General features: G+C 36.9%; 1 protein-coding gene across 1 annotated transcript; it reads right to left on the bottom strand.

Moving 5' to 3' along the window:
- Positions 1-4463: 4463 nt before the first annotated feature.
- On the bottom strand, positions 4464-20827 carry LOC139902169 (uncharacterized). The gene is made up of 9 exons (XM_071884821.1): positions 20387-20827; positions 20017-20295; positions 8139-8210; positions 7307-8090; positions 6999-7147; positions 6353-6620; positions 5499-6130; positions 4798-5298; positions 4464-4478 (listed from the first exon to the last, which is right to left on the bottom strand). The coding sequence occupies exons 1-9, from the start codon at positions 20825-20827 to the stop codon at positions 4464-4466; spliced, it is 3141 nt and encodes a 1046-aa protein (XP_071740922.1).
- Between the last annotated feature and the right edge of the window lie 4162 nt (positions 20828-24989).

Raw genomic sequence — 24989 nt, 5'->3', positions numbered from 1 at the left:
GGGATCCAACTTTGGTACTGTCAAACTAGGTTCGATTCTCACTCAAAACATGGAGGTTTCAACCTTTGATGGTATCGCCAAGATCAATGCGATTTGGGAAGGTCTCCGGAGGGGTTTTCCCAACCTTCGATGGTACTACCAACATCGTCGCGAATTGAGTTTCCTCTTAACGCGTGTGTGAGTGACAAATGAGAGTATTCGATGTCGATATCGACGTTAAAAAAAACATGTCTTGATTAGCAACTTTGTCCGGATTTACAAGCCAGAGGATAAAAATATTTTTAGGATTGACTTCACGAAACTAAATAACATGATGCCAATTAACATAGGCCTAATTGTTCTTATATCCATCAAATCTAAACTTGTCCGGTAGAATAAACAACTTTGCTTCCATTATTAGCAATCCGAAAACAACTTTGCTTCCATTATTGTAAATGAGCATTCAGGATAGGAATGTGAATTTGTTATTCATCAGGCCAATTTCAATGACATTTCAATAACAACTTTAAAATAATTGTAATAATACAAATTAATACATTCAATTTATAACTCGAAATTGTAAATTTGAATTATTTAGCAAATTCATGTTTTCACAGATCATAAAACTAGACGTACAAGTAAAGGTCTATCATTTTTCTTTTAGTAATATATATATTGTTTTAACCAAGAGACAAATATATATTTTAAGATGAAAGTGGGGAATTAAATTATTATTTTATTTTTAATTTTTTTACAAAAATTAAGATCAGGTGAAAATGTGAATATTTAAAAAAGACACTTTGTGATTAATGTTATTATTTTAACCAGAAAATACTCGAAAAATAACATTCATCACGATGAATGTTATTCATGATGACTTTTGACGTTCATAACATTTTTTTTTTTAAAATGAATAAATAAAAATAAAAATTTACTTCCCCCTTTTTGCATAAAATTCATATTCCTCTTGATATTCCCCTTATATAAGTGCGATTCAGAAAAGCTAGGGAACCAAATATGGGGCATTAAATTATAAAAGGGGTAGAGGGTTATGACGGTCAATTTACAATTAAAAAATTTCTTAGAACATTAACGTCATTAGATTTATTTTGGCATATTCCTTCTTTATAACTTTCGTCTATTTTTGTGTGCCCAGAGGGAGTATGACGGCTTTCACTTAAATAGGTTTTTATAACCAATCATAAACATTCTGGTGTTTTCGAAATTTTTTTGACAAATGTTTTGAGATAAATTCAGTCTATCTGTCTATTTGAATTTCTAAGTTTTCGTATCGTTGAAGGTAATGAAGTTTTTAATGGTGCTGAATTGTGGGTAGTGATTTTTGGTGGTAATTTTGGGGTAGTGATTTTCTGATACATCAACTCTTTGGGGAGTTGGTCGCTTTTAATACTTGGTAGTGGAATCAAAAACAGAAATTTTTGTCTTCTCTATTCAAAATGATTTTAGAAAAAGTAATGGTAACATTGATCGAATGTTATTATTATTCTGATGAATCGTAATGGATGAAAAACTAAACAAAGCACAAATGAATGTTGATTCGAACCAGAATTCAAAAGAATCGTATAAAAATTAGAAAAACCTGAGAAAGAAAATATATAATTGTAACATTAATCATAAAAATGATAACATTCGTCAGAAAATTATAATATTTATCAGAATAATAATAACATTCTGATTAATATTTATTACTTTAATCATAATTATAAATAAAGAATTAACTACGATAAAAACAGTAATCATCTATAAGAAAACAATTATCAAAAAATGAATTGATATCATTTACAGAATAGTTATCATTCATTAGAAAAACAATTATCATTCATAATTATGATAAAAACGTACCATTCACACAAAAACATAATACAACTCATAAGTTAGTTAAATGTTACTCTCTCCTTCCCATCCTTTTTGACTTTTTCTAGTTTTTGTTCTTTAACTTTGACTTCAAATATATTAGTTTGTGTTATATAATATTTGATGAAATATATGGGAATGGATTGTTTTTAAAGGTATTTTCATTGATATATCTTTCATCGAGTGTTATATAACACAACTGATCGGTGTCGAAGGGCCAACCAAAAATGATCTAATTACACTAACTTAGATAGGGCAAATAGGATTCGTTCCTCGGGAAGTCGTGGTCAAATGCAAGCAATTTTTAGGAGTTGGTTGTTTGATGATTAACTAAGATTAACTAGTGTAGTGACTATTTTAGCGATTACTAAGCACGTAACTTTAAATGATTGAAGACAAAAAGCATAAACAATAAACTAATTCAAGAAGTTGTAAACAGTTGGATTAAAAGCCTTTATCCATTCACAATCCCTATTAAGCATGCATTCATTCAACAAGTTTGTGTGTCAAATATTGATTAAATCTCATAGACATGAATTCTTGAGTTTGTTAATTACAATTATCTTAGGCTTGAACTATGTGATCTAAACACTTTGTCTCTTTCCCTAGACTAATTAACACTAAGTTGGATCAAGTACACAATGTGAAATCACAATACTTCAACTTATAATAATCAATAATCGTAAACTTGCATCAATCAATATTCAACGAGTTCATAAAATCATAATCTAAACGACTTAAGTCTTACAATAGTATAAACCACACAAAAACATGAAGAACAATACATGCATTAAAAGTTCATGGAAGGAATAAAGCAAAGGAGACTAGCAGCGCATGGTGGTGATGATGATCATGATGATTTGGTGATGAAACATGAAGCTATAGTTTTAACACCCTTATTTTTTTTAATACACGGCGGAAGTTATATACAAATATTAATCACACATAAAGTCATATTACACAAAATCACTGGTGTTACGTTATTAATACAAACCGTTTGACCATATTGTTTATTACAAAACATCAGAGTTATACACTGTGTCAAACATCTACACTTGCCTTGCAAAATCCACCAAAAGCTGCTAATCTATATCTGCAGGGTAAAACACTGTGGGGGAATTAGCATAACGCTAAGTGAATGACAATATCTAGGTGGACATCACTATAAGCATCAAGCACAGCTTAAAGGCACTGGTACTAATCACTTAAATCCATACACAAGAGGACCGGCAACCCATAGCTGATCAAGCTGGAATATACCGATAGTCCACATTACTGAGTCACTGGTATAGTCTTCCAGACGTGACGCACTAGTCATTCACACTATACCACTGATCAGTAACACTTGGACCCAATACTATTACCCTAAATACATAAGCTAAATAGCATTGACCTCTTACGTCGCACAAAACACCTCGACGTTCACTGGTGCGCACATAATCATAAATAGTCACAATATTGGTCACAGACTTATTACACAGTCTAATTATAAGCATGGCACGGATCACTATACTTGTCACTATATAATCACATCCATAAAGATAATCCCACTCACCGATAACCAGCAAAACTCAGAGATCTAATATTACCGAGTCTTCACGTTCCCTTTGTCACCTGAGAACAATATGCCTTCAAGTCAAAACATGTTTCCAATCAATAATATCATAAACTACTAATAATTAATTTCAACATGTAAACAACCTATGGCAAGCTCTGATCATTACTCTAATTTGTACAAATTTACAAAAACATAAATATTAATCAATATACTTTACATAATAATTTCCTTCGCTTTAGTTATGAATACAAGAACTACTAAAACCAAACTTGAATTTAGTACTTATATATTCATATATAATTTCTTTTATAACTATAAGAAACTATAAGTTACAAATTAATACGAATCATATATATATATATATATATATATATATATATATATATATATATATATATATATATATATATATATATATATATATATATATATATATATATATATATCTTTTCAAGTAAACATATAAAACCCATTTAATCATTAAGATGAAATTATGTAATATCTATCATGTTTCAGCTCATGAATCGAGATACTAGCACTTCATGAATTCAATTAGATAAGTTTTAATAATCATAAACAAAGGGTTAGGCTAGAGTTAATATTTTAATTTATATTTGCAATCAACCTACAAAAACCTTTAAATCGATTAATAGAATTAAAAACTCATTTACCTTGTTTTGTTGTTCCTGGATCACGAGCACAATACATACCCAAAAAGCTTATTAATTCAAGGAACTCAAAATACTAATATGATTAAAGAAGTGTGTTTGTATGCGTGGGATATAGATCAAAAGCCATCACCTCTTATTGTTTACAATCAAATAATTAAAAAGTATAATATAACTAATGTTGTGATGTTAGACTATGTGTATGATTGCTATTATTAATAGATTGAGATTTGACACAAATAAAGTTAAGTGACTAGGGATAACACATATCCATCCACCTAACCCACCACCTCAACTTTATTATATTAAATACATAGATATTTTTATTTGTTATCTAAAACACAACGTACCTCGCTAAGTAGTCCTAGCGAGGTCTAAATTACTCAAACAGATATTTTCTGTGACCATCGTCACGTGCACATTAATTTAGTCACATAATAAATTATCAACACATAAGTTATTATTTCACTCCTTATAACTAAATCATATAAATTACTCATAATTTAAATATCATATTTAAATTATAATAATAAAATAACACAATATACCTAATTCTTCTAGGCCCATAACTAGGCTGTCACAAATCTACCCCCCTTAAGAAGATTCCGTCCTCGGAATCTGGTCACGCTTAAAAAGATGAGGGTATTTAGAGGTCATCAACTCCTCGGTCTCCCATGTCAGATTGGTGCCTAAACTATGCTTCCATTCCACATGCACCATGGGAATCTGCTTTTTACGTAACTTAGTCACTTTTCTGTCGACGATCCTCACTGGTTCTTCCACCAATTTCTTACTTGAATCTACTTTCAGATCTTGGAGCGGAAGAATTTGATTTTCATCGTCCACTTTACATTTACGAATATAGCAGATGTTGAACGTGTCATGAATACCAGCTAACTCTGGAGGAAGATCTAACACTACGGTTTGATCGTTTAGAACTTGACGAATTCTAAAAGGACCAATGTACCTTGGAGCTAATTTTCCTCGTTTGCCGAACCGAATTACACCCTTCCATGGTGACACTTTTAAATATACACGTTCACCCACGGTAAACATCATTGGTCGTCGACGAGGATCTGCATACATCTTTTGTCGACCTCTAGCAGCTTTCAGCTTTTCACGTGCGATAGCCACTTTTTTCGCAGTCTGTTGCACAATTTCTGGACCCGCAAACTGTTTCTCACCTCCTCTAACCAACACGATGGAGTTCGACACTTTCTACCATACAACATTTCATAAGGCGGCATGCCAATACTTGAATGATAGGAATTGTTGTAAGCAAATTCGATCAATGGTAGATGATAATCCCACGATCCACCATACTCTAACACACAAGCCCTTAACATATCCTCTAAAGTCTGAATAGTTCGTTCACTTTGACCGTCAGTCGGAGGATGATAAGCTGTACTAAGGTTGACACGAGTACCCAAATTCTCTTGTAGACTATTCCAGAAACTGAACACAAATCTCGAATCTCTATCTGACACAATAGACAATGGTATCCCATGTCGTGATACTATTTCATTTAGGTACAACTGAGCTAATTTGGTCAACGACGCTGTTTCACTGGTAGCTAGAAAATGCGCACTTTTGGTTAAACGGTCCACTATTACCCAAATCATGTCATTTCCTTTCTGGGTTATGGGTAGCTTTGTCACAAAAGCCATGGTGATATGTTCCCATTTCCACACTGGAATCTCTAATTGACACAAGGACCCATACGGTTTCTGGTGTTTTGCTTTCACTTGGGCGCAAATATGACACTTTCTAACGTATTGCGCGACATCTGCTTTCATAGTTGGCCACCAATATAACACTTTCAGATCATGGTACATTTTCGTGATACCGGGATGCACAGATAATCTCGATTTATGCGCTTCATTTAAGATTAAATCTCGTAATCCACCAAGCAATGGCACCCAAACTCGTTCACGATAAGTCTTTAATCCTCGAGAATCATTCATCAATTCTTCTTTTCTTTTCACCATTAACTCAGATTTCAAATGTTCATCTCGTAATGCTTCGAGTTGAGTTTTCTTTAGTTGATCCACTAAATCAGACACAATCTCAATTCGCATAAACTTTACACTGTCAGCGGATTTCTTACGACTTAACGCATCAGCCACAACATTTGCCTTGCCAGGATGATATCTGATTTCACAGTCATAATCCTTAATTAGTTCCTGCCATTGTCTCTGACGCATATTCATCTCTTTCTGCGAAAAGATGTACTGTAATCTTTTATGATCGGTGCAGATAACACAATGCGTACCATAAAGATAATGCCTCCACAACTTTAACGCAAACACTGCTGCAGCCATTTCTAGGTCATGTGCTGGATAATTCTTCTCACTTAGTTTTAACTGTCGAGACGCATACGCAATTACACGATCTCTTTGCATTAATACACAACCCAAACCGGATAAGGATGCATCGCAGTACACAACGAAGTCGTCGAATCCCTCGGGTAAAGTTAACACTGGTGCTTGACACAATAAACTTTTCAAGGTCTGAAACGCAGTTTCCTGTTCATTACCCCACTGAAAAGACACATTATTTCTAGTTAACTTCGTCAAAGAACTTGCAATCTTTAAAAAATCTTTAATAAACCGTCGGTAGTAACCGGCCAATCCTAGAAAATTCTTGATTTCTGTCGGATTCTTTGGTGAATTCCAATTCATCACAGCTTCAATTTTAGATGGATCCACTTTTATACCTTCCGCACAGATAATATGACCCAAAAATTGAACTTCACGTAACCAGAACTCACACTTGGAAAATTTTGCATATAGTTGTTCACGTTTCAAGAGTTTCAACACTTGTCTTAAATGCTCAGCATGCTCGGATTCGGTTTTGGAGTACACTAACATGTCATCAATGAACACGATAACAAACTTTTCCAAAAACGGCTTACACACTCTATTCATGAGATCCATGAAAATTGCTGGATCATTGGTTAACCCAAACGGCATCACTAAGAACTCATAATGATGATAAAGAGTACGAAATGTGGTCTTAGGAATGTCATATTCAGCAACACGAACCTGGTGATATCCCGAACGTAAATCTATAATTGAAAAGAACGAAGCTCCTTGAAGCTGATCAAATAAGTCATCTATTCTAGGAATCAGATACTTATTCTTTACTGTTCTTTTATTTAATTCACGATAATCTATACACATTTGGGGCGTACCATCTTTCTTTTTCACGAATAATACTGGTGCACCCCACGGCGAAGAACTGGGGCGAATGAACCCGCGGTTCAACAATTCTTGAATTTGGGACATCATTTCTCGAATTTCTGAAGGAGCTAATCTATACGGAGCTTTGGCAATCAGTGTAGCCCCTAGCACTAACTCGATCTTATATTCAACTTCCCTGATCGGCGGTAAGCTTGGCAATTCATCTGGGAATACCTCTGGATATTCAGACACCACAGAAATATCGGACGCTACTTTCTTTTCCTTATTTACATCAATCACATAAGCTAAGAAAGAATCACATCCCTTGGACAATGATTTTCGAGCTTTCATCATCGACAATAATGGACAACGGAACCCACCGCGATCACCACGAGCCACTACCCGTTTTCCACCATCCACCGGAAAAGAAATAACTTTCCTATCGCACTTAATACTAGCCTTATGGTCACTAAGCCAATTCATGCCTAAAACTACATCAAAGCTTGGTATAGGCATCACTAAACAAGTCACAGGGAAAAGACTACCCTCTATGTCAATAGTAATTCCAGACACTAACTTTGTGACTGGAACTGTCCTACCGTCACCCACTTCGACACTTAAGGGTTCATTTATTACACTAACAGACACATTTAACTTAGCACAAAATGTAGTTGACACAAACGAGCAATTTGCTCCACAGTCAAATAGTACACGAGCCGGCAAAGAATTTACTAAGAACATACCGGTGATTGCATCGTCAGTAGCAGTGGCAGCGTCTACTGACATCTGAAAGGCTCTAGCTTCAGGTTGTGGAGGATTCTTAAGTTTCTATCCCACAAAGGAAGCAGATGATCCCCCAGCTGACACAGCACGTACCCCTGACCCGGACCCCACCCCGGAATAACTCTTTCTTGCAGCTGGACACTCTGCAGATATGTTGTAACGACCCTGGAATTTCCAACGTTAATTTATTAATAATTATTATTATTAATACGTGTGATTAAACGAATGTATGTTATTACATTTACATGTTACCATGATTGCCCGTACTTGACTTTTAAGTGCCCGAAACGTCTTTGTGACACCCGGAACTTCACGAATAATATTTTTAGAGTATTATTTACGTTCATGATTAATTTTATTAATCATTTTAATTAACTATGTTGATTAGTTAGTTACTTGGGCTTTATTTGGGTTTATTTGTTAATTATTTGAACTTGGGCTTTGTTAGTGTAATGGACTTATGACTTTGGACTTTAGAAGCCCACCCTACATTATTAATGGACCTAACTAGCCCATGTTACACATGTAAGTATCACTTTGAGGATTAACTAGTTAGTTATTTCATTAAGAATCTAGTTGCTTGTTCTTTCCCATAAACAACCATTCTTTATCCATCTTTTGTAAGTTTTTCAACCAAGTAACCATTGAACTTCTCCCTCCATCCTTTTTTCTGCTGCAGTCGTGATCTATAGGGTGCCAAGAGGGTTCAAAATCTTTTTCTTTCATTACTACTTCATCACTTGTTACTCTCTCAAACACACACACAAAAATACTTCCAAGTTTTCTCTCTTTTCTCTCTAGTTGTAGTAAGTAACAAGCTTTAATTTCTCTTCTTTTTCTTTAACCAAAACTGAATTTATACACCTTAAATCATCATCATCTTTGTTGTTTGATTTCTTGTTAGTTATAGTTGTTTACTTACTTGTTGTTGTTACATACTTGTTACAAGAATAAACTTTCTAGTTTGATTCTTCTTATTTCTTGTATTTATCAAGAACACTCAAGAACATAACTTACTAGTTATGATTCTACATATACTTTCTTAAAAGATTGCATGTTCATGTGTTGATTAAATTCATACTTGAAGTTCATGAAGTAACTTTAAAGTTTACTTTCTAAAGATCAAACTTTGGTTTGAATCTTTAAAGTATGAACAACCATGAATAATTTACTTGTTTACTTAGTTTACTACTTCATTCTTGCACTTTAATTTCATGATTTATGTTCTTGTTAGTCAAATGTTACAAGTTAACTTTGATCTCATTAATCTTGAACTTAAGGTTAACTTTAAAGTTCAAGAACATATAAAGGAAACTTTTTAATTATAACTTTGTATACTTATGCTTGATCTAGACTTTTGAGTCTTGGATCTTCAAGATCTAACTAAGAACTATGTTCTACATTTTAAGATCTTGATTTCATAAGTTCATTTTCAAGTTTGTAACTTATTATTAGTCTTATAGTTCATGTAAGTGTCAAACCTAAGACTTTGATGTAACTTTGGTTCATCAAACTACATGCAACTCTTAAGTGAGTTGTGCTTCATGTCTTAGACTTGCACTAGGGTTATGACGGTTAAGACTTGGTTAAGATGATGTAGATACATCAATGAGTTGTACACTTAAAGCTATATGCATCAAGGATGAGAACCATGATGAACATCAAGCACCAAGACCACCGGAACCCTTTTAAACTTACTGTTTCTGTCCAAAACTTTCTGACCTGATGCTTCTGGAACAGACCACTAGACCTGGGCTGTTCTAACCTTGATTTTTAGATAGAACTTTTTGAGTAGATAATTTTTCATATAAGACTCGTCTTCATCCGAGTTACGGTTTAGGATTTATGGCCCTCCGATCGTCACTATGTCCTTTAACGTTGTGCAGAAATTTCTGACCTACTCGCACTTAGACCGTCGCCACGGTCAAACGAACACGAGTTTGCTTCTGGAATTTTTACCACACTTAAGGGACTCATAGACGGATCCATGTCCACTGGCCTCACCTTAATTCAGTAAGGGTAGAGGCCGTGGTGACTGACTGAAGTCAGACTTTGTTTTAAACTACTTTCATAAACGAAACCTACTTTACGCCTTTTGTTTAATGATGAATGATGATGACCCTTAAGACCTTAATTACACACTTTTAAACCTATTAAGATGATTTACTGACTTAGTACTATTTGACTTAGGTTGAGGACTTCGGACCGCTTACTTGCACACCTTTCCCGACTACTACTTTACCGCTACATATCATTGTGAGTTATAGCATTCCCTTTTTACTTTAACTTATTTTGGGAACTGAGAATACATGCGGATTTTATGTTTTACATACTAGGCACGAGTACTTAAACTTTATATATGTGTGGGTTATACAACGGCATAAACATTCCCTTTAGCTCGGTAACGTTTAATCATTAGTTTTTGAACCGGTGAACGCGAATCTTAGATATGGATCTATAGGGTTTGACATCCCCACTCGGTCAACGAGTTTTTAATACTTCGTAAACATATGCACTCGCCAAATGTACTTTCATGGGGTATTTTAAACGTTAAGTTAGTTACCAAGTGCCCACGGTTAAGCATATATTTTTACATACTTTGAAACCCTCGTTGTAGCACTGAAATCTCGTGGCCTACTTACATTACTGTTATACTTAAACTATAGCTCACCAACCTTTGTGTTGACATTTTTAAGCATGTATTTCTCAGGTGCTTGAGGTTGCTTCCGCTGTGTACTAGTCGTGCTGTAGAACCCGCTGCTTAGAGTTGTTATCGCATGACTACTTATCTTGCATTCAAACTTATTTTCTTTTGAAACTATGTTATGTAACGACCTTTGGGGTCACGTACACTTATTTATTGCTTCTACTTAGCGAAGCATGCTTTTGGATTGTAAAACATTTGACGTTTGTTATGACGTCACTTTTATTAATGAATGCAAACTCTTTTGAAATCGCATATAGTACTTAACCTTGTAATGATCCTGTTGTTGATGGTCCGTACATGATGATTTAGTACGGGGCGCCACATTTGGTATCAGAGCATTGGTTGTAGGGAATTAGGTTGCATTAGTGAGTCTAAGACCGACCCGAGTAGGATTCACTAATAGGACTAATCTACAACTTGCTAGTTTACTTGTTTCCGCTGAGCTTACTACATGCTAATGCTTACTTTTTCTGCTATATGCCGTATGCTACTACATGATATCACTACTGCATGATGCTACTTGCTTTTGATTGCATGCTACTTTCATACGAATTGCTGTTATTGCCATGCTAGTTACTGTTATACATGATTTAAACTGTTGGCCTATTAATTGCTTGCTTTATGACATACTGACATGGAAAATTTATTTTTCCTTGTTCAGATGTCGGATGTTCCACCTGCTGGTATTTCGGGCAGTACAGACTCAGACCCCGTCGCCCTACCTACTGCTACACCTGCTGCTGCTACTGCCGATACACCAGCCCCGAAACCCACTAGTGATCCCGACGCTTCTACTTCCGGAGCTGGTACTAGTGCACCTGCCCCAGTGTCTGCTCCCGGACCCTCGAGGTCACAGCCCCGCATTGGTGGTATTGAGATCCCCGCGGAGTTCGGGGAAGGGCCGTTTCGTAACCACATGCGCACGCCTTGCCGACGCACTCCCGACGGACGTTTAGTCGTGATTCTGCTAGGCAGACACAGACAGATGTTGGCCGCCTTCGGACGCTTCGGATTACCAGCTCAGCCACCAGTGTCACCACCACACGATTCGGATGACTCATCATCCGCCGATTCTTCATCATCAGACGACTCCAGCGATGATGAGGATCCTGCTAATAGACCTATTCAGGCACCCTCCACCCCGCCGAAGAAGCGGTACCGTTTCGACGGCATCGTCATTCCAGGGGTGAATGGAGGTCGTGCTTTTACTGACGCATTTGGCCATCATCGTAGGGTTACTGCTCATAAACGAGTTGTGCCATACCCTGCCGACCCACAGATACGTAAGGTTCCCCGTTACGTATTGACTATTCCTGGAACCGTACCACCTAGATTTAGATACGGACCACTTACATCTAGGGACGTACCGTCTACATCCGGAGCCGGACCATCTATATCAGCACCACCCGCACCACCCGCCCCACCTGCATCGCCTGCCCCACCAGCTCCCTCTAACGAGGAACTGATGAGGGAGATTGAGACTCTCCGAGCTCGAGTCACTGAGCTCGAGGAGCAGTTGGCTCGAGGAGCAGTTCACCCGCCTTCACCGTAGGACCTTGTATTTAGATTTCATGATGTAATCTAGATATAGTTTCATGTATTTCATATGTATTGTACGAACTTATTCAGATGTATGAAACTTATTATTATTAATGAATGGAACTTTGTGTTATTTAATTCTTGCACGATGTTCTATTTACATTGTTGTACGATGATTCTGTGGTATTTGTACCTAGATGCATTATTTAATAACATGTGATGTTTTGATTCCATGTTGGTCACTATATACTGTATTATTACTACTTGCATACTGGATTTTGACTTGAGTCAAAAATTTTGTTTAGAATACCATGGCTAACGGAAGATCCACACCTACCGCCGCCCAGATTGAGGACATGATCAACGAACGGGTCGCTGCAGCCCTAGCAGAAAGAAATCTCGAAGCTCCACCGCCACCACCACCAGTTATTCCACCCGTTCGAAATGGGTATACATACAAGGAATTCCAGAGCTGCAAACCGCATAACTTCAGCGGCACCGAGGGACCAGTTGGTCTCACCAGATGGTTCGAGAAACTTGAATCAGTATTCAAAGTTAGCAATTGTTCGGAGGCTAACAAAACGAAATTTGCATCTTGCACGCTGTCTGATGACGCGCTTACATGGTGGAATACCATGGCCCAAGCGCAAGGAATTGATGAGGCGTATGATACGCCTTGAGAAGAGTTTAAATGTGCTATGATTGAGGAATACTGTCCGAGGACCAAAATTTAAAAGATGGAAATTGAATTCATGCAATTGAAGGCCGTAGGGAACGACCTTAACAGTTACAATCGTAGATTTTTGGAGTTGGCTCTTATGTGTCCGACCATGGTCACCCCCGAATTCAAGCGCATGGAGAAATACTTCTCGGGACTTCCTAAGTCCATCAAGGGAAATGTCACCTCATCCAAGCCACCGAATGTCCCCGAAGCAATGCGCATGGTGCATACTCTCCTGAATCAAATCATCCTTGACGAGCCGGAGAAGGCTAAGTTTGAAGCCGGTAGTACTGAAAAGAGGAAATGGGACAACAACCCCCACAACCACAACAACAACAACAGGGGGAGAAACTACGATCAAACCCCCGCCAAGAGGCACAACAATGGTGGAAACCCTAATCCCAACAACAACACCAACACCAACCCGAACTACAAAGGAACCTTACCACAATGCAAACGGTGCTACAAACACCACACTGGGTATTGCAATGTTGTCTGCGAGAAGTGCCAACGGGCTGGGCATATCGAGAAAGACTGCAAGGTCACCACTTTGAATGGGAAGCCGAACACCAATGGACCTAAGAAGTGCTACGAATGTGGACAGACGGGCCATTTCAGAAATGCGTGCCCAAACAAGCAAAAAGACGGAGGACCACCGCGAGGTAGAGCTTTTAATGTTAATGCAAGGGATGCACGCGATAACCCCGACTTGGTGACAGGTATATTCACAATCAACAATCTTTTAGCTTCTGTCTTGTTTGATACTGGTGCGGTAGAAGTTATGTATGTAGACATTTTTGTGATAAGATTAATTGGTCATTAGTCCCGTTAAAAGAAAGTATGCTTGTCGAGGTCGCAAATGGAAAACTTGAAAAAGTTGACCATATTAGTCGTGGAGCTGTTATCAACATAGCTGGTGCAGATTTCGAAATTGACTTGATACCTATCAAACTGGGAAGTTTTGACGTGATCGTCGGTATGGATTGGTTGAGCAAGATAAAGGCCGATATTATCTGTGGAGATAAAGCACTTCGCATACCACAAGGAGATGGTAAACCACTGGTTATCTATGGAGAGAGATGTACCTCGAAGTTGAACCTCATTAGTTGCGTGAAAGCGCAAAAGATTATGAAGAAGGGACGCTTTGCTGTCCTAGCACATGTGAAAGCGGTAGAAATTGAGGTGAAGAGCGTGAACGACGTTCGAATTGTGAACGAATTTTCCGATGTCTTCCCAGAGGAATTGCCTGGATTACCGCCGCAGAGAGCAGTAGAGTTTCAGATTGACTTAGTGCCAGGAGCTGCACCTGTAGCTCGCGCACCTTATAGACTCGCACCTTCCGAGATGCAAGAATTACAGAGTCAACTACAAGAACTACTTGATCGAGGATTTATTCAACCAAGCTTCTCTCCTTGGGGCGCACCTGTGTTGTTTGTAAAGAAGAAGGATGGATCTTTCCGTATGTGTATCGACTACCGTGAACTCAACAAATTGACTATCAAGAATCGGTATCCTCTTCCACGAATGGACGATCTTTTTGATCAACTACAAGGATCGAGTGTCTACTCAAATATCGATTTGCGATCCGGCTATCACCAGTTGAGGGTGAAGGAAAGTGACGTGATGAAGACTGCATTCAGAACCCGTTATGGTCATTATGAGTTCCTCGTGATGCCATTCGGTTTGACAAATGCACCTGCCGTGTTCATGGATCTCATGAATCGTGTCTGCAAGCCTTACTTGGACAAGTTTGTTATCGTCTTCATAGATGATATCCTCATCTACTCTAAGAGCGAAGAAGAATATGAGCAACACCTCCGATTAGTGCTTGAACTCTTAAGACAAGAGCAACTTTACGCCAAATTCTCCATGTGTGAATTTTGGTTGAAGGAAGTCCAGTTTCTGGGTCATGTTGTGAGCGACCAGGGTATCAAAGTTGACCCCGCCAAGATTGAAGCTATCAGCAAGTGGGAGACCCCCACTACTCCGACTCATATTCGCCAATTCCTAGGTCTCGCCGGTTACTATCGAAGATTCATCGAAGGATTTTCTTTGATTGCTCGTCCTTTGACCGCGCTGACTCACAAGGGCAAGAAGTTCATTTGAGAACCCGCACACGAATCAGCATTTCAAACTTTGAAGAATAAGTTAACCACCGCACCTATCCTATCACTTCCCGAAGGCAGTGACGATTTCGTTGTTTATTGTGATGCATCGAAGAGTGGTTTTGGTTGTGTATTGATGCAACGATAAAAGGTTATTGCCTATGCCTCCCGCCAATTGAAGATTCACGAGCGGAACTACACTACTCACGATCTTGAACTTGGATCCGTTGTCTTTACGCTCAAATTGTGGAGACATTATTTGTATGGAACTAAGAGCACTATTTTCACCGATCACAAGAGTCTCCAGCACATCTTTGATCAGAAGCAACTGAATATGAGACAGCGTCGATGGATCGAGACGCTCAACGACTATGATTGCGAACTCCGTTATCACCCTGGCAAGGCCAATGTTGTAGCTGACGCTTTAAGCCGAAAGGAGAGGACGGCACCTCTTCGTGTTAGGGCTCTGAACATCACCATCCATTCGAACCTCAACAGCCAGATCAGAGTAGCCCAAGATGAGGCTCTCAAGGAGGAGAACATATCTCATGAACATTTGAACATACTTGTCTCTCGATTCGAGGTTAGGGAGTCTGGACTTCGATGTTATGCCAGAAGAATTTGGGTACCTCTTTATGGAGATCTACGGAACCTTATACTTGATGAAGCACACAAATCGAGATATTCGATTCACCCCGGCGCCGGTAAAATGTACCACGACCTTAAAGAACAATATTGGTGGCCGAATCTCAAGAAGGACATTGCGACTTATGTTGGTAAGTGTTTAACTTGCTCGAAGGTTAAAGCCGAGCATCAGAGACCTTCTGGGTTACTTCAACAACCAGAAATCCCACAATGGAAGTGGGAACGGATAACAATGGATTTCATCACCAAGCTACCAAAGACGGTGGGCGGATACGATACCATTTGGGTTATTGTTGACCACCTCACCAAATCTGCACACTTTCTAGCGATGAAGGAAACGGATACAATGGAGAGACTTGCTCAACTTTACATCAAGGAGGTTGTATCTCGTCATGGTGTACCTTTATTGATCATCTCCGATCGCGATCCCCTTTTTGCTTCTAGATTTTGGCGTTCTTTGCAAGAAGCCATGGGAACTCGTCTCGACATGAGCACTGCTTATCATCCCCAGACTGACGGGCAAAGTGAATGAATGATTCAGACCTTGGAGGACATGCTGCGTGCATGTGTCATTGATTTTGGAAAGGCCTGGGAAAGACATTTGCCACTCGCCGAATTCTCGTACAACAACAGTTATCACTCTAGCATAAATGCTGCACCTTTTCAAGCATTGTATGGCCGTAAGTGCCGATCTCCTATTTGTTGGGCCGAAGTAGGCGAAAAGCAAATCACCGGACCCGAGGTAGTCCACGAAACGACGGAGAAGATTGCTCAGATACAAGCGAGACTTAAGACTGCCCGCGATCGTCAAAAGAGTTATGCTGATCTTAAACGTAAAGACTTTGAATTCAACGTTGGTGATCATGTAATGTTAAAGGTTGCACCTTGGAAAGGTGTGATCCGTTTTGGAAAACGTGGAAAGTTGAACCCACGATACATTGGTCCTTTTGAAATCTTGGAACGGGTTGGACCCGTTGCTTATCGTTTGGATCTACCAGCGCAATTGAGCTCAGTTCATCCTACCTTCCATGTGTCAAACTTGAAGAAGTGTCTTGTTGCACCAGAACTTATAATACCACTGGAAGAACTCACGATTGACGACAAACTTCACTTTGTGGAAGAACCAGTTGAGATTATGGATCGTGAGATCAAAACTTTGAAACGCAACAAGATTCCGATCGTCCGAGTGCGATGGAATGCCAAACGAGGACCTGAGTTTACTTGGGAGCGAGAGGATCAAATGATGCGGAAGTATCCTCACCTTTTCCCGACTCCTCCATCTACCTCAGCTTAAATTTCTGGACGAAATTTTCTTTAACAGGTGGGTAATGTAACGACCCTAGAATTTCCAACGTTAATTTATTAATAATTATTATTATTAATACGTGTGATTAAACGAATGTATGTTATTACATTTACATGTTACCATGATTGCCCGTACTTGACTTTTAAGTGCCCGAAACGTCTTTGTGACACCCGGAACTTCACGAATAATATTTTTAGAGTATTATTTACGTTCATGATTAATTTTATTAATCATTTTAATTAACTATGTTGATTAGTTAGTTACTTGGGCTTTATTTGGGTTTATTTGTTAATTATTTGAACTTGGGCTTTGTTAGTGTAATGGACTTATGACTTTGGACTTTAGAAGCCCACCCTACATTATTAATGGACCTAACTAGCCCATGTTACACATGTAAGTATCACTTTGAGGATTAACTAGTTAGTTATTTCATTAAGAATCTAGTTGCTTGTTCTTTCCCATAAACAACCATTCTTTATCCATCTTTTGTAAGTTTTTCAACCAAGTAACCATTGAACTTCTCCCTCCATCCTTTTTTCTGCTGCAGTCGTGATCTATAGGGTGCCAAGAGGGTTCAAAATCTTTTTCTTTCATTACTACTTCATCACTTGTTACTCTCTCAAACACACACACAAAAATACTTCCAAGTTTTTTCTCTTTTCTCTCTAGTTGTAGTAAGTAACAAGCTTTAATTTCTCTTCTTTTTTTTTAACCAAAACTGAATTTATACACCTTAAATCATCATCATCTTTGTTGTTTGATTTCTTGTTAGTTATAGTTGTTTACTTACTTGTTGTTGTTACATACTTGTTACAAGAATAAACTTTCTAGTTTGATTCTTCTTATTTCTTGTATTTATCAAGAACACTCAAGAACATAACTTACTAGTTATGATTCTACATATACTTTCTTAAAAGATTGCAAGTTCATGTGTTGATTAAATTCATACTTGAAGTTCATGAAGTAACTTTAAAGTTTACTTTCTAAAGATCAAACTTTGGTTTGAATCTTTAAAGTATGAACAACCATGAATAATTTACTTGTTTACTTAGTTTACTACTTCATTCTTGCACTTTAATTTCATGATTTATGTTCTTGTTGGTCAAATGTTACAAGTTAACTTTGATCTCATTAATCTTGAACTTAAGGTTAACTTTAAAGTTCAAGAACATATAAAGGAAACTTTTTAATTATAACTTTGTATACTTATGCTTGATCTAGACTTTTGAGTCTTGGATCTTCAAGATCTAACTAAGAACTATGTTCTACATTTTAAGTTCTTGATTTCATAAGTTCATTTTCAAGTTTGTAACTTATTATTAGTCTTATAGTTCATGTAAGTGTCAAACCTAAGACTTTGATGTAACTTTGGTTCATCAAACTACATGCAACTCTTAAGTGAGTTGTGCTTCATGTCTTAGACTTCCACTAGGGTTATGACGGTCAAGACTTGGTTAAGATGATGTAGATTCATCAATGAGTTGTACACTTGAAGCTATATGCATCAAGGACGAGAACCATGATGAACATCAAGCACCAAGACCACCGGAACCCTTTTAAACTTACTGTTTCTGTCCAAAACTTTCTGACCTGATGCTTCTGGAACAGACCAGTAGACCTGGGATGTTCTAACCTTGATTTTTAGATAGAACTTTTTGAGTAGATAATTTTTCATATAAGACTCGTCTTCATCCGAGTTATGGTTTAGGATTTATGGCCCTCCGATCGTCACTATGTCCTTTAACGTTGTGCAGAAATTTCTGACCTACTCGCACTTAGACCGTCGCCACGGTCAAACGAAGATGAGTTTGCTTCTGGAATTTTTACCACACTTAAGGGACTCATAGACGGAGCCATGGCCACTGGACTCACCTTAATTCAGTAAGGGTAGAGGCCATGGTGACTGACTGAAGTCAGACTTTGTTTTAAACTACTTTCATAAACGAAACCTACTTTACGCCTTTTGTTTAATGATGAATGATGATGACCCTTAAGACCTTAATTACATACTTTTAAACCTATTAAGATGATTTACTGATTTAGTACTATTTTACTTAGGTTGAGGACTTCGGACCGCTTACTTGCACACCTTTCCCGACTACTACTTTACCGCTACATATCATTGTGAGTTATAGCATTCCCTTTTTACTTTAACTTATTTTGGGAACTGAGAATACATGAGGATTTTATGTTTTACATACTAGGCACGAGTACTTAAACTTTATATATGTGTGGGTTATACAATGGCATAAACATTCCCTTTAGCTCGGTAACGTTTAATCATTGGTTTTTGAACCGGTGAACGCGAATCTTAGATATGGATCCATAGGGTTTGACATCCCCACTCGGGCTAGTCGTGCTAGCCATCAACGAGTGTTTAATACTTCATAAACATACGCACTCGCCAAGTGTACTTTCAGGGGGTATTTTAAACGTTAATTTAGTTACCAAGTGCCCACGGTTAAGCATATACTTTTACATACTTTGAAACGCTCGTTGTAGCACTGAAATCTCGTGGCCTACTTACATTACTGTTATACTTAAACTATAGCTCACCAACCTTTGTGTTGACATTTTTAAGCATGTATTTCTCAGGTGCTTGAGGTTGCTTCCGCTGTGTACTAGTCGTGCTGTAGAACCCGCTGCTTAGAGTTGTTATCGCATGACTACTTATCTTGCATTCAAACTTATTTTCTTTTGAAACTATGTTATGTAATGACCTTTGGGGTCACGTACACTTATTTATTGCTTCTACTTAGCGAAGCATGCTTTTGGATTGTAAAATATTTGACGTTTGTTATGACGTCACTTTTATTAATGAATGCAAACTCTTTTGAAATCGCATATAGTACTTAACCTTGTAATGATCCTGTTGTTGATGGTCCGTACATGATGATTTAGTACGGGGCGTCACATATGTGACCCTCTTTATGACAGTTCCAACACACATTATTCTTAAATGAACAATCCTGAGGCTCATGTCCCACTATACCACAACGCAAACACCGTTTCGTTAATGTTGAACACTGCCCACTATGTGAAGACTTACACATTCTACACCATGTCTTTTGACCACTTGACACTGATCCACCCTGGCTAGATTGCCCTTTTGGCTTAAACCGACTTGATTTCTTTAATTGCTGGCTAGACTGACTTGCCGCTGGTTTCACTTGCGACACACTTTCAGTTTTCACACTTTTGGCCGCCTTAATGTCACTTTCAGTTACCTTTGCTAATATATGCGCTTGTGACAAAAGTAGTAGCAAGTCTTGCAATCGTGCGATACTCAGGTCGCAAAATTTCTACAAACCGTTGCACTCTGGACTGTTTGTCAGGTATCCATTGATGCACAAACCTTAACTTGTACATAAACTGCTCAAACGCTTCATCGACTGTCATTTCTTCAGTCATCGTCATTTGCATGAACTCTTGCTTCAATCGATTGATATCAAATGAGGTGCAGTACTGCTCTTGGACCTTTACAGAAAATTGTTCCCATGTGACCTGATTGAGTTGCACTTCAGACAACGAAACAGTAATTGTATCCCACCAAACCGTAGCTCGATTCTTTAACAGTCGGCTAGCATAAGTTACCCGTAATTCTGGTTCACATTGACATGCTTTTAATGCCCGTTCCACTTCCCTTAACCAATTCATTGTCACAATTAGATCGCGATGACCCGAATACTCAGAGGGCTTGCAGTCCATAAACTGCTTGAACGTATACTTCTTCTTCTCCTTCACCACTTGCTGAAACATAGGAGTTTGAAATGGATTCGTTGTCGCGTACTGATATTGAAGAGGGTACTGGTATTGTTGGGAAGTTTGATATGGAATTTAAGGTAGAACTTGAGGTTGAAACTGAGGCGGTTGGGAAGCACTACTCGACGGGCCAGATGTATACTGAGTACCAGTAAACCCTGGGGGTATCGGTGGATCAGTTTCTTCAGACACCACAGTTGAATGCCTGATTTGGGCCTCTAGTTCCTTCACTTTTTCTCAAGTTTCATGTAGCTGGCTTTCTAACTGTAAAACATACTCATCTGGATCACGTTCTGGACTATGCTCCACTGACGGCGCTCTAAATATTCCGGGTTCGGGAGTCAAAGGGGCATCGTTATTTCTGGTCTGGTCAGCCATACCTGTCTGCAAACACATCATCTCACAAAAGCTTAGTTGATAACCTGTTAGCACCTTTCACTAAGCACAATCACCTAGGCACATATCTTTACATTCACTTATTCCCCACTCGGATGTTAGACACAACACATTCATAAGTTTGGGAGTAGGTTACGTACACAGTGCACATACTGCCAAACCTATGCTCTGATACCAACTTTTAACACCCTTATATTTTTTTAATACACAGCGGAAGTTGTATACATATATTAATCACACATAAAGTCATATTACACAAAATCACTGGTGTTACATTATTAATACAAATCATTTGACCATATTGTTTTTTACAAATCATCAGAGTTATACACTGTGTCAAACATCTTCACTTGCCTTGCAAAATCCACCAAAAGCTGCTAATCTATATCTGCAGGGCAAAACACTATGGGGGAATTAGCATAACGCTAAATGAATGACAATATCTAGGTGGACATCACTATAAGAATCAAGCACAGCTTAAAGGCACTGGCCACTAATCACTTAAAACCATACACAAGAGGACCGGCAACCCATAGCTGAACAAGCTGGAATATACCGATAGTCCACAATACAGAGTCACTGGTATAGTCTTCCAGACTTGACGCACTCGTCATTCACACTATACCACTAATCAGTAACACTTGGACCCAATACTATTACCCTAAATACACAAGGTAAATAGAATTGACCTCTTACGTCACACAAAACACGTCGACGTTCACTGATGAGCACATAATCACAAATAGTCACAATATTGGTCACAGACTTATTACACAGTCTAATTATAAGAATGGCATGAATCACTATACTTGTCACTGTATAATCACATCCATAAAGATAATCCCACTCACCGATAACCAGCAAAACTCAGAGATCTAATATTACCGAGTCTTCACGTTCCCTTTGTCATCTGAGAACAATATGCCTTCAAGTCAAAACATGTTTCCAATCAATAATATCATAAACTAGTAATAATTAATTTCAACATGTAAACAACCTATGGCAAGCTCTGATCATTACTCTAATTTGTACAAATTTACAAAAACATAAATATTAATCAATATACTTTACATAATAATTTCCTTCGCTTTAGTTATGAATACAAGAACTACTAAAACCAAACTTGAATTTAGTACTTATATATATATATATATATATATATATATATATATATATATATATATATATATATATATATATATATATATATATATATATATATATATATATATATATATATATATAATTTCTTTTATAACTATAAGAAACTATAAGTTACAAATTAATACGAATCATATATATATATATATATATATATATATATATATATATATATATATATATATATATATATATATATATATATATATATATATATATTTTCAAGTAAACATATGAAACCCATTTAATCATCAAGATGAAATTATGTAATATCTATCATGTTTCAGCTCATGAATCGAGATACTAGCACTTCATGACTTCAATTAGATAAGTTTAAATATTCATAAGCAAAGGGTTAGGCTAGAGTTAATATTTTAATTTATATTTTCAATCAACCTACAAAAACCTTTAAATCGATTAATAGATTTAAAAACTCATTTACCTTGTTTTTTTGTTCCTGGATCACGAGCACAATACATACCCAAAAAACTTATTAATTCAAGGAACTCAAAGTACTAATATGATTAAAGAAGTGTGTTTGTATGCGTGGGATATAGATCAGAAGCCATCACCTCTTATTGTTTACAATCAAATAATTAAAAAGTATAATATAACTAATGTTGTGATGTTAGACTATTTGTATGATTGCTAATATTAATAGATTGAGATTTGACACAAATAAAGTTAAGTGACCAGGGATAACACATATCCATCCACCTAACCCACCACCTCAACTTTATTATATTAAATACATAAATATTTTTATTCGTTATCTAAAACACAAAGTACCTCGCTAAGTAGTCCTATCGAGGTCTAAATTACTCAAACAGATATTTTCTGTGACCATAATCACGTGCACATTAATTTAGTCACATAATAAATTATCAATACATAATTTATTATTTCACTCCTTATAACTAAATCATATAAATTACTCATAATTTAAATATCATATTTAAATTATAATAATAAAATAACACAATATACCTAATTCTTCTAGGCCCATAACTAGGCTGTCACAATAGTCTTTGATCCTTGAAAGATGGTGAAGATTTTGCTATTTAGGCTTTTCTTGCTCTCTAAAACTGCTGCGTGAAGTGTGTTTTTCGTTTAGGGTTATTAATCCCCTTTTATAGGCTGCATGGATTAGCTGGCACCATCAAACCATCGCGTCGCGACACTCAGTATAAACCTGCTCCCAACTTTACCAAACTCTCGACATTTTTGTTTCACTTTACCTCGCGTCGCGACATAATATCCTCGCGTCGCGACATAATATCCTCGCGTCGCGACATTACTCTTAGACGGACTCTCCAACTTTTGGCATCCCTCGACATTTATTTCTTAAACGTACTCGCTCCGCGAGATCCAACAGTCGCGCCACGACTCTAATGCTATTCAGATACTAAGTTTGATTCTCGTGATAAAGATAGGAAAATGCTTTCGTTATAGATGATAATTGTTTTTATCGTAGTTAATTATTTATATATAATTATGATTAAAGTATTAAATATTAATCAGAATGTTATTATTATTATGATAAATATTATAATTTTCTGATGAATGTTATCATTTTTATGATTAATGTTAGAATTATATATTTTCTTTCTCAGGTTTTTCCAATTTTTTTTACGATTCTTTTGGATTCTGGTTCGAATCAACATTCATTTGTGCTTTGTTTAGTTTTTCATCCATTACGATTCATCAGAATAATAATAACGTTCGATCAATGTTATCATTACTTTTTCTGAAATCATTATGAATAGAGAAGACAAAAATTTCCGTTTTTGATTCCACTACCAAGTATTAAAAGCAACCAACTCCCCAAAGAGTTGATGTATCAGAAAATCACTACCCCAAATTACCACCAAAAATCACTACCCACAATTCAGCTCCATTAAAAACTCGTACTCTAATGTACGCAGTCTAGTAGGATTACTGTCTGTCTGTTTCCAACTCTTCATTGACCACAACAAAATTCGAGCCTAAGACATTTTGCAAAGATATCAGGGCCTAACCACTAGGTTATCTTGTGATATAAGGATTCACATTAGTAAATGAATGAAAGAACAATTATCATTTATCATCATGATGTTATTATTTTATGATGTATGATAACATTTTAACATCAATGAATCACAATATCACGCAAAATCAATTTCTTATCCACTTCAATAATGTCAATTCGAATTGAGGCTTCAATATCTTGAACAATCAAAATATTTTATAATTGCGAAGTGATTGAAACATTTCATCAAATACTTTATTTGCGCATTATAGATTAATCACTCTAAATTTCAAATTAATCAATCTAATTGATTTCTAACACTTCCAATAGCTTGAATGAACCTCATCTATCATAAATTCACACAAATTGCACGAATTAACTTAAACCGGTAATGAACAATTGTCATTAGTCTTTACAATAACATTCATCGTTATCGTTATATAGATGATTTTAGATCCAAAACTTAAAAACGAAATTTAGATATTTTCAGGCTACGATTCAAACATGAAAATTGATTCAAATCTGATTCCTAACTCTCGCTAATTGATTTCAAGACCTGTGAACAAGAGATTGATCCAAATTTTCAATTTTCAT

Source organism: Rutidosis leptorrhynchoides, chromosome 3 (assembly GCF_046630445.1).
Source record: "Rutidosis leptorrhynchoides isolate AG116_Rl617_1_P2 chromosome 3, CSIRO_AGI_Rlap_v1, whole genome shotgun sequence".
Lineage (NCBI taxonomy): Eukaryota > Viridiplantae > Streptophyta > Magnoliopsida > Asterales > Asteraceae > Rutidosis > Rutidosis leptorrhynchoides.
This window is presented reverse-complemented; position numbering and strand designations above follow the sequence as displayed.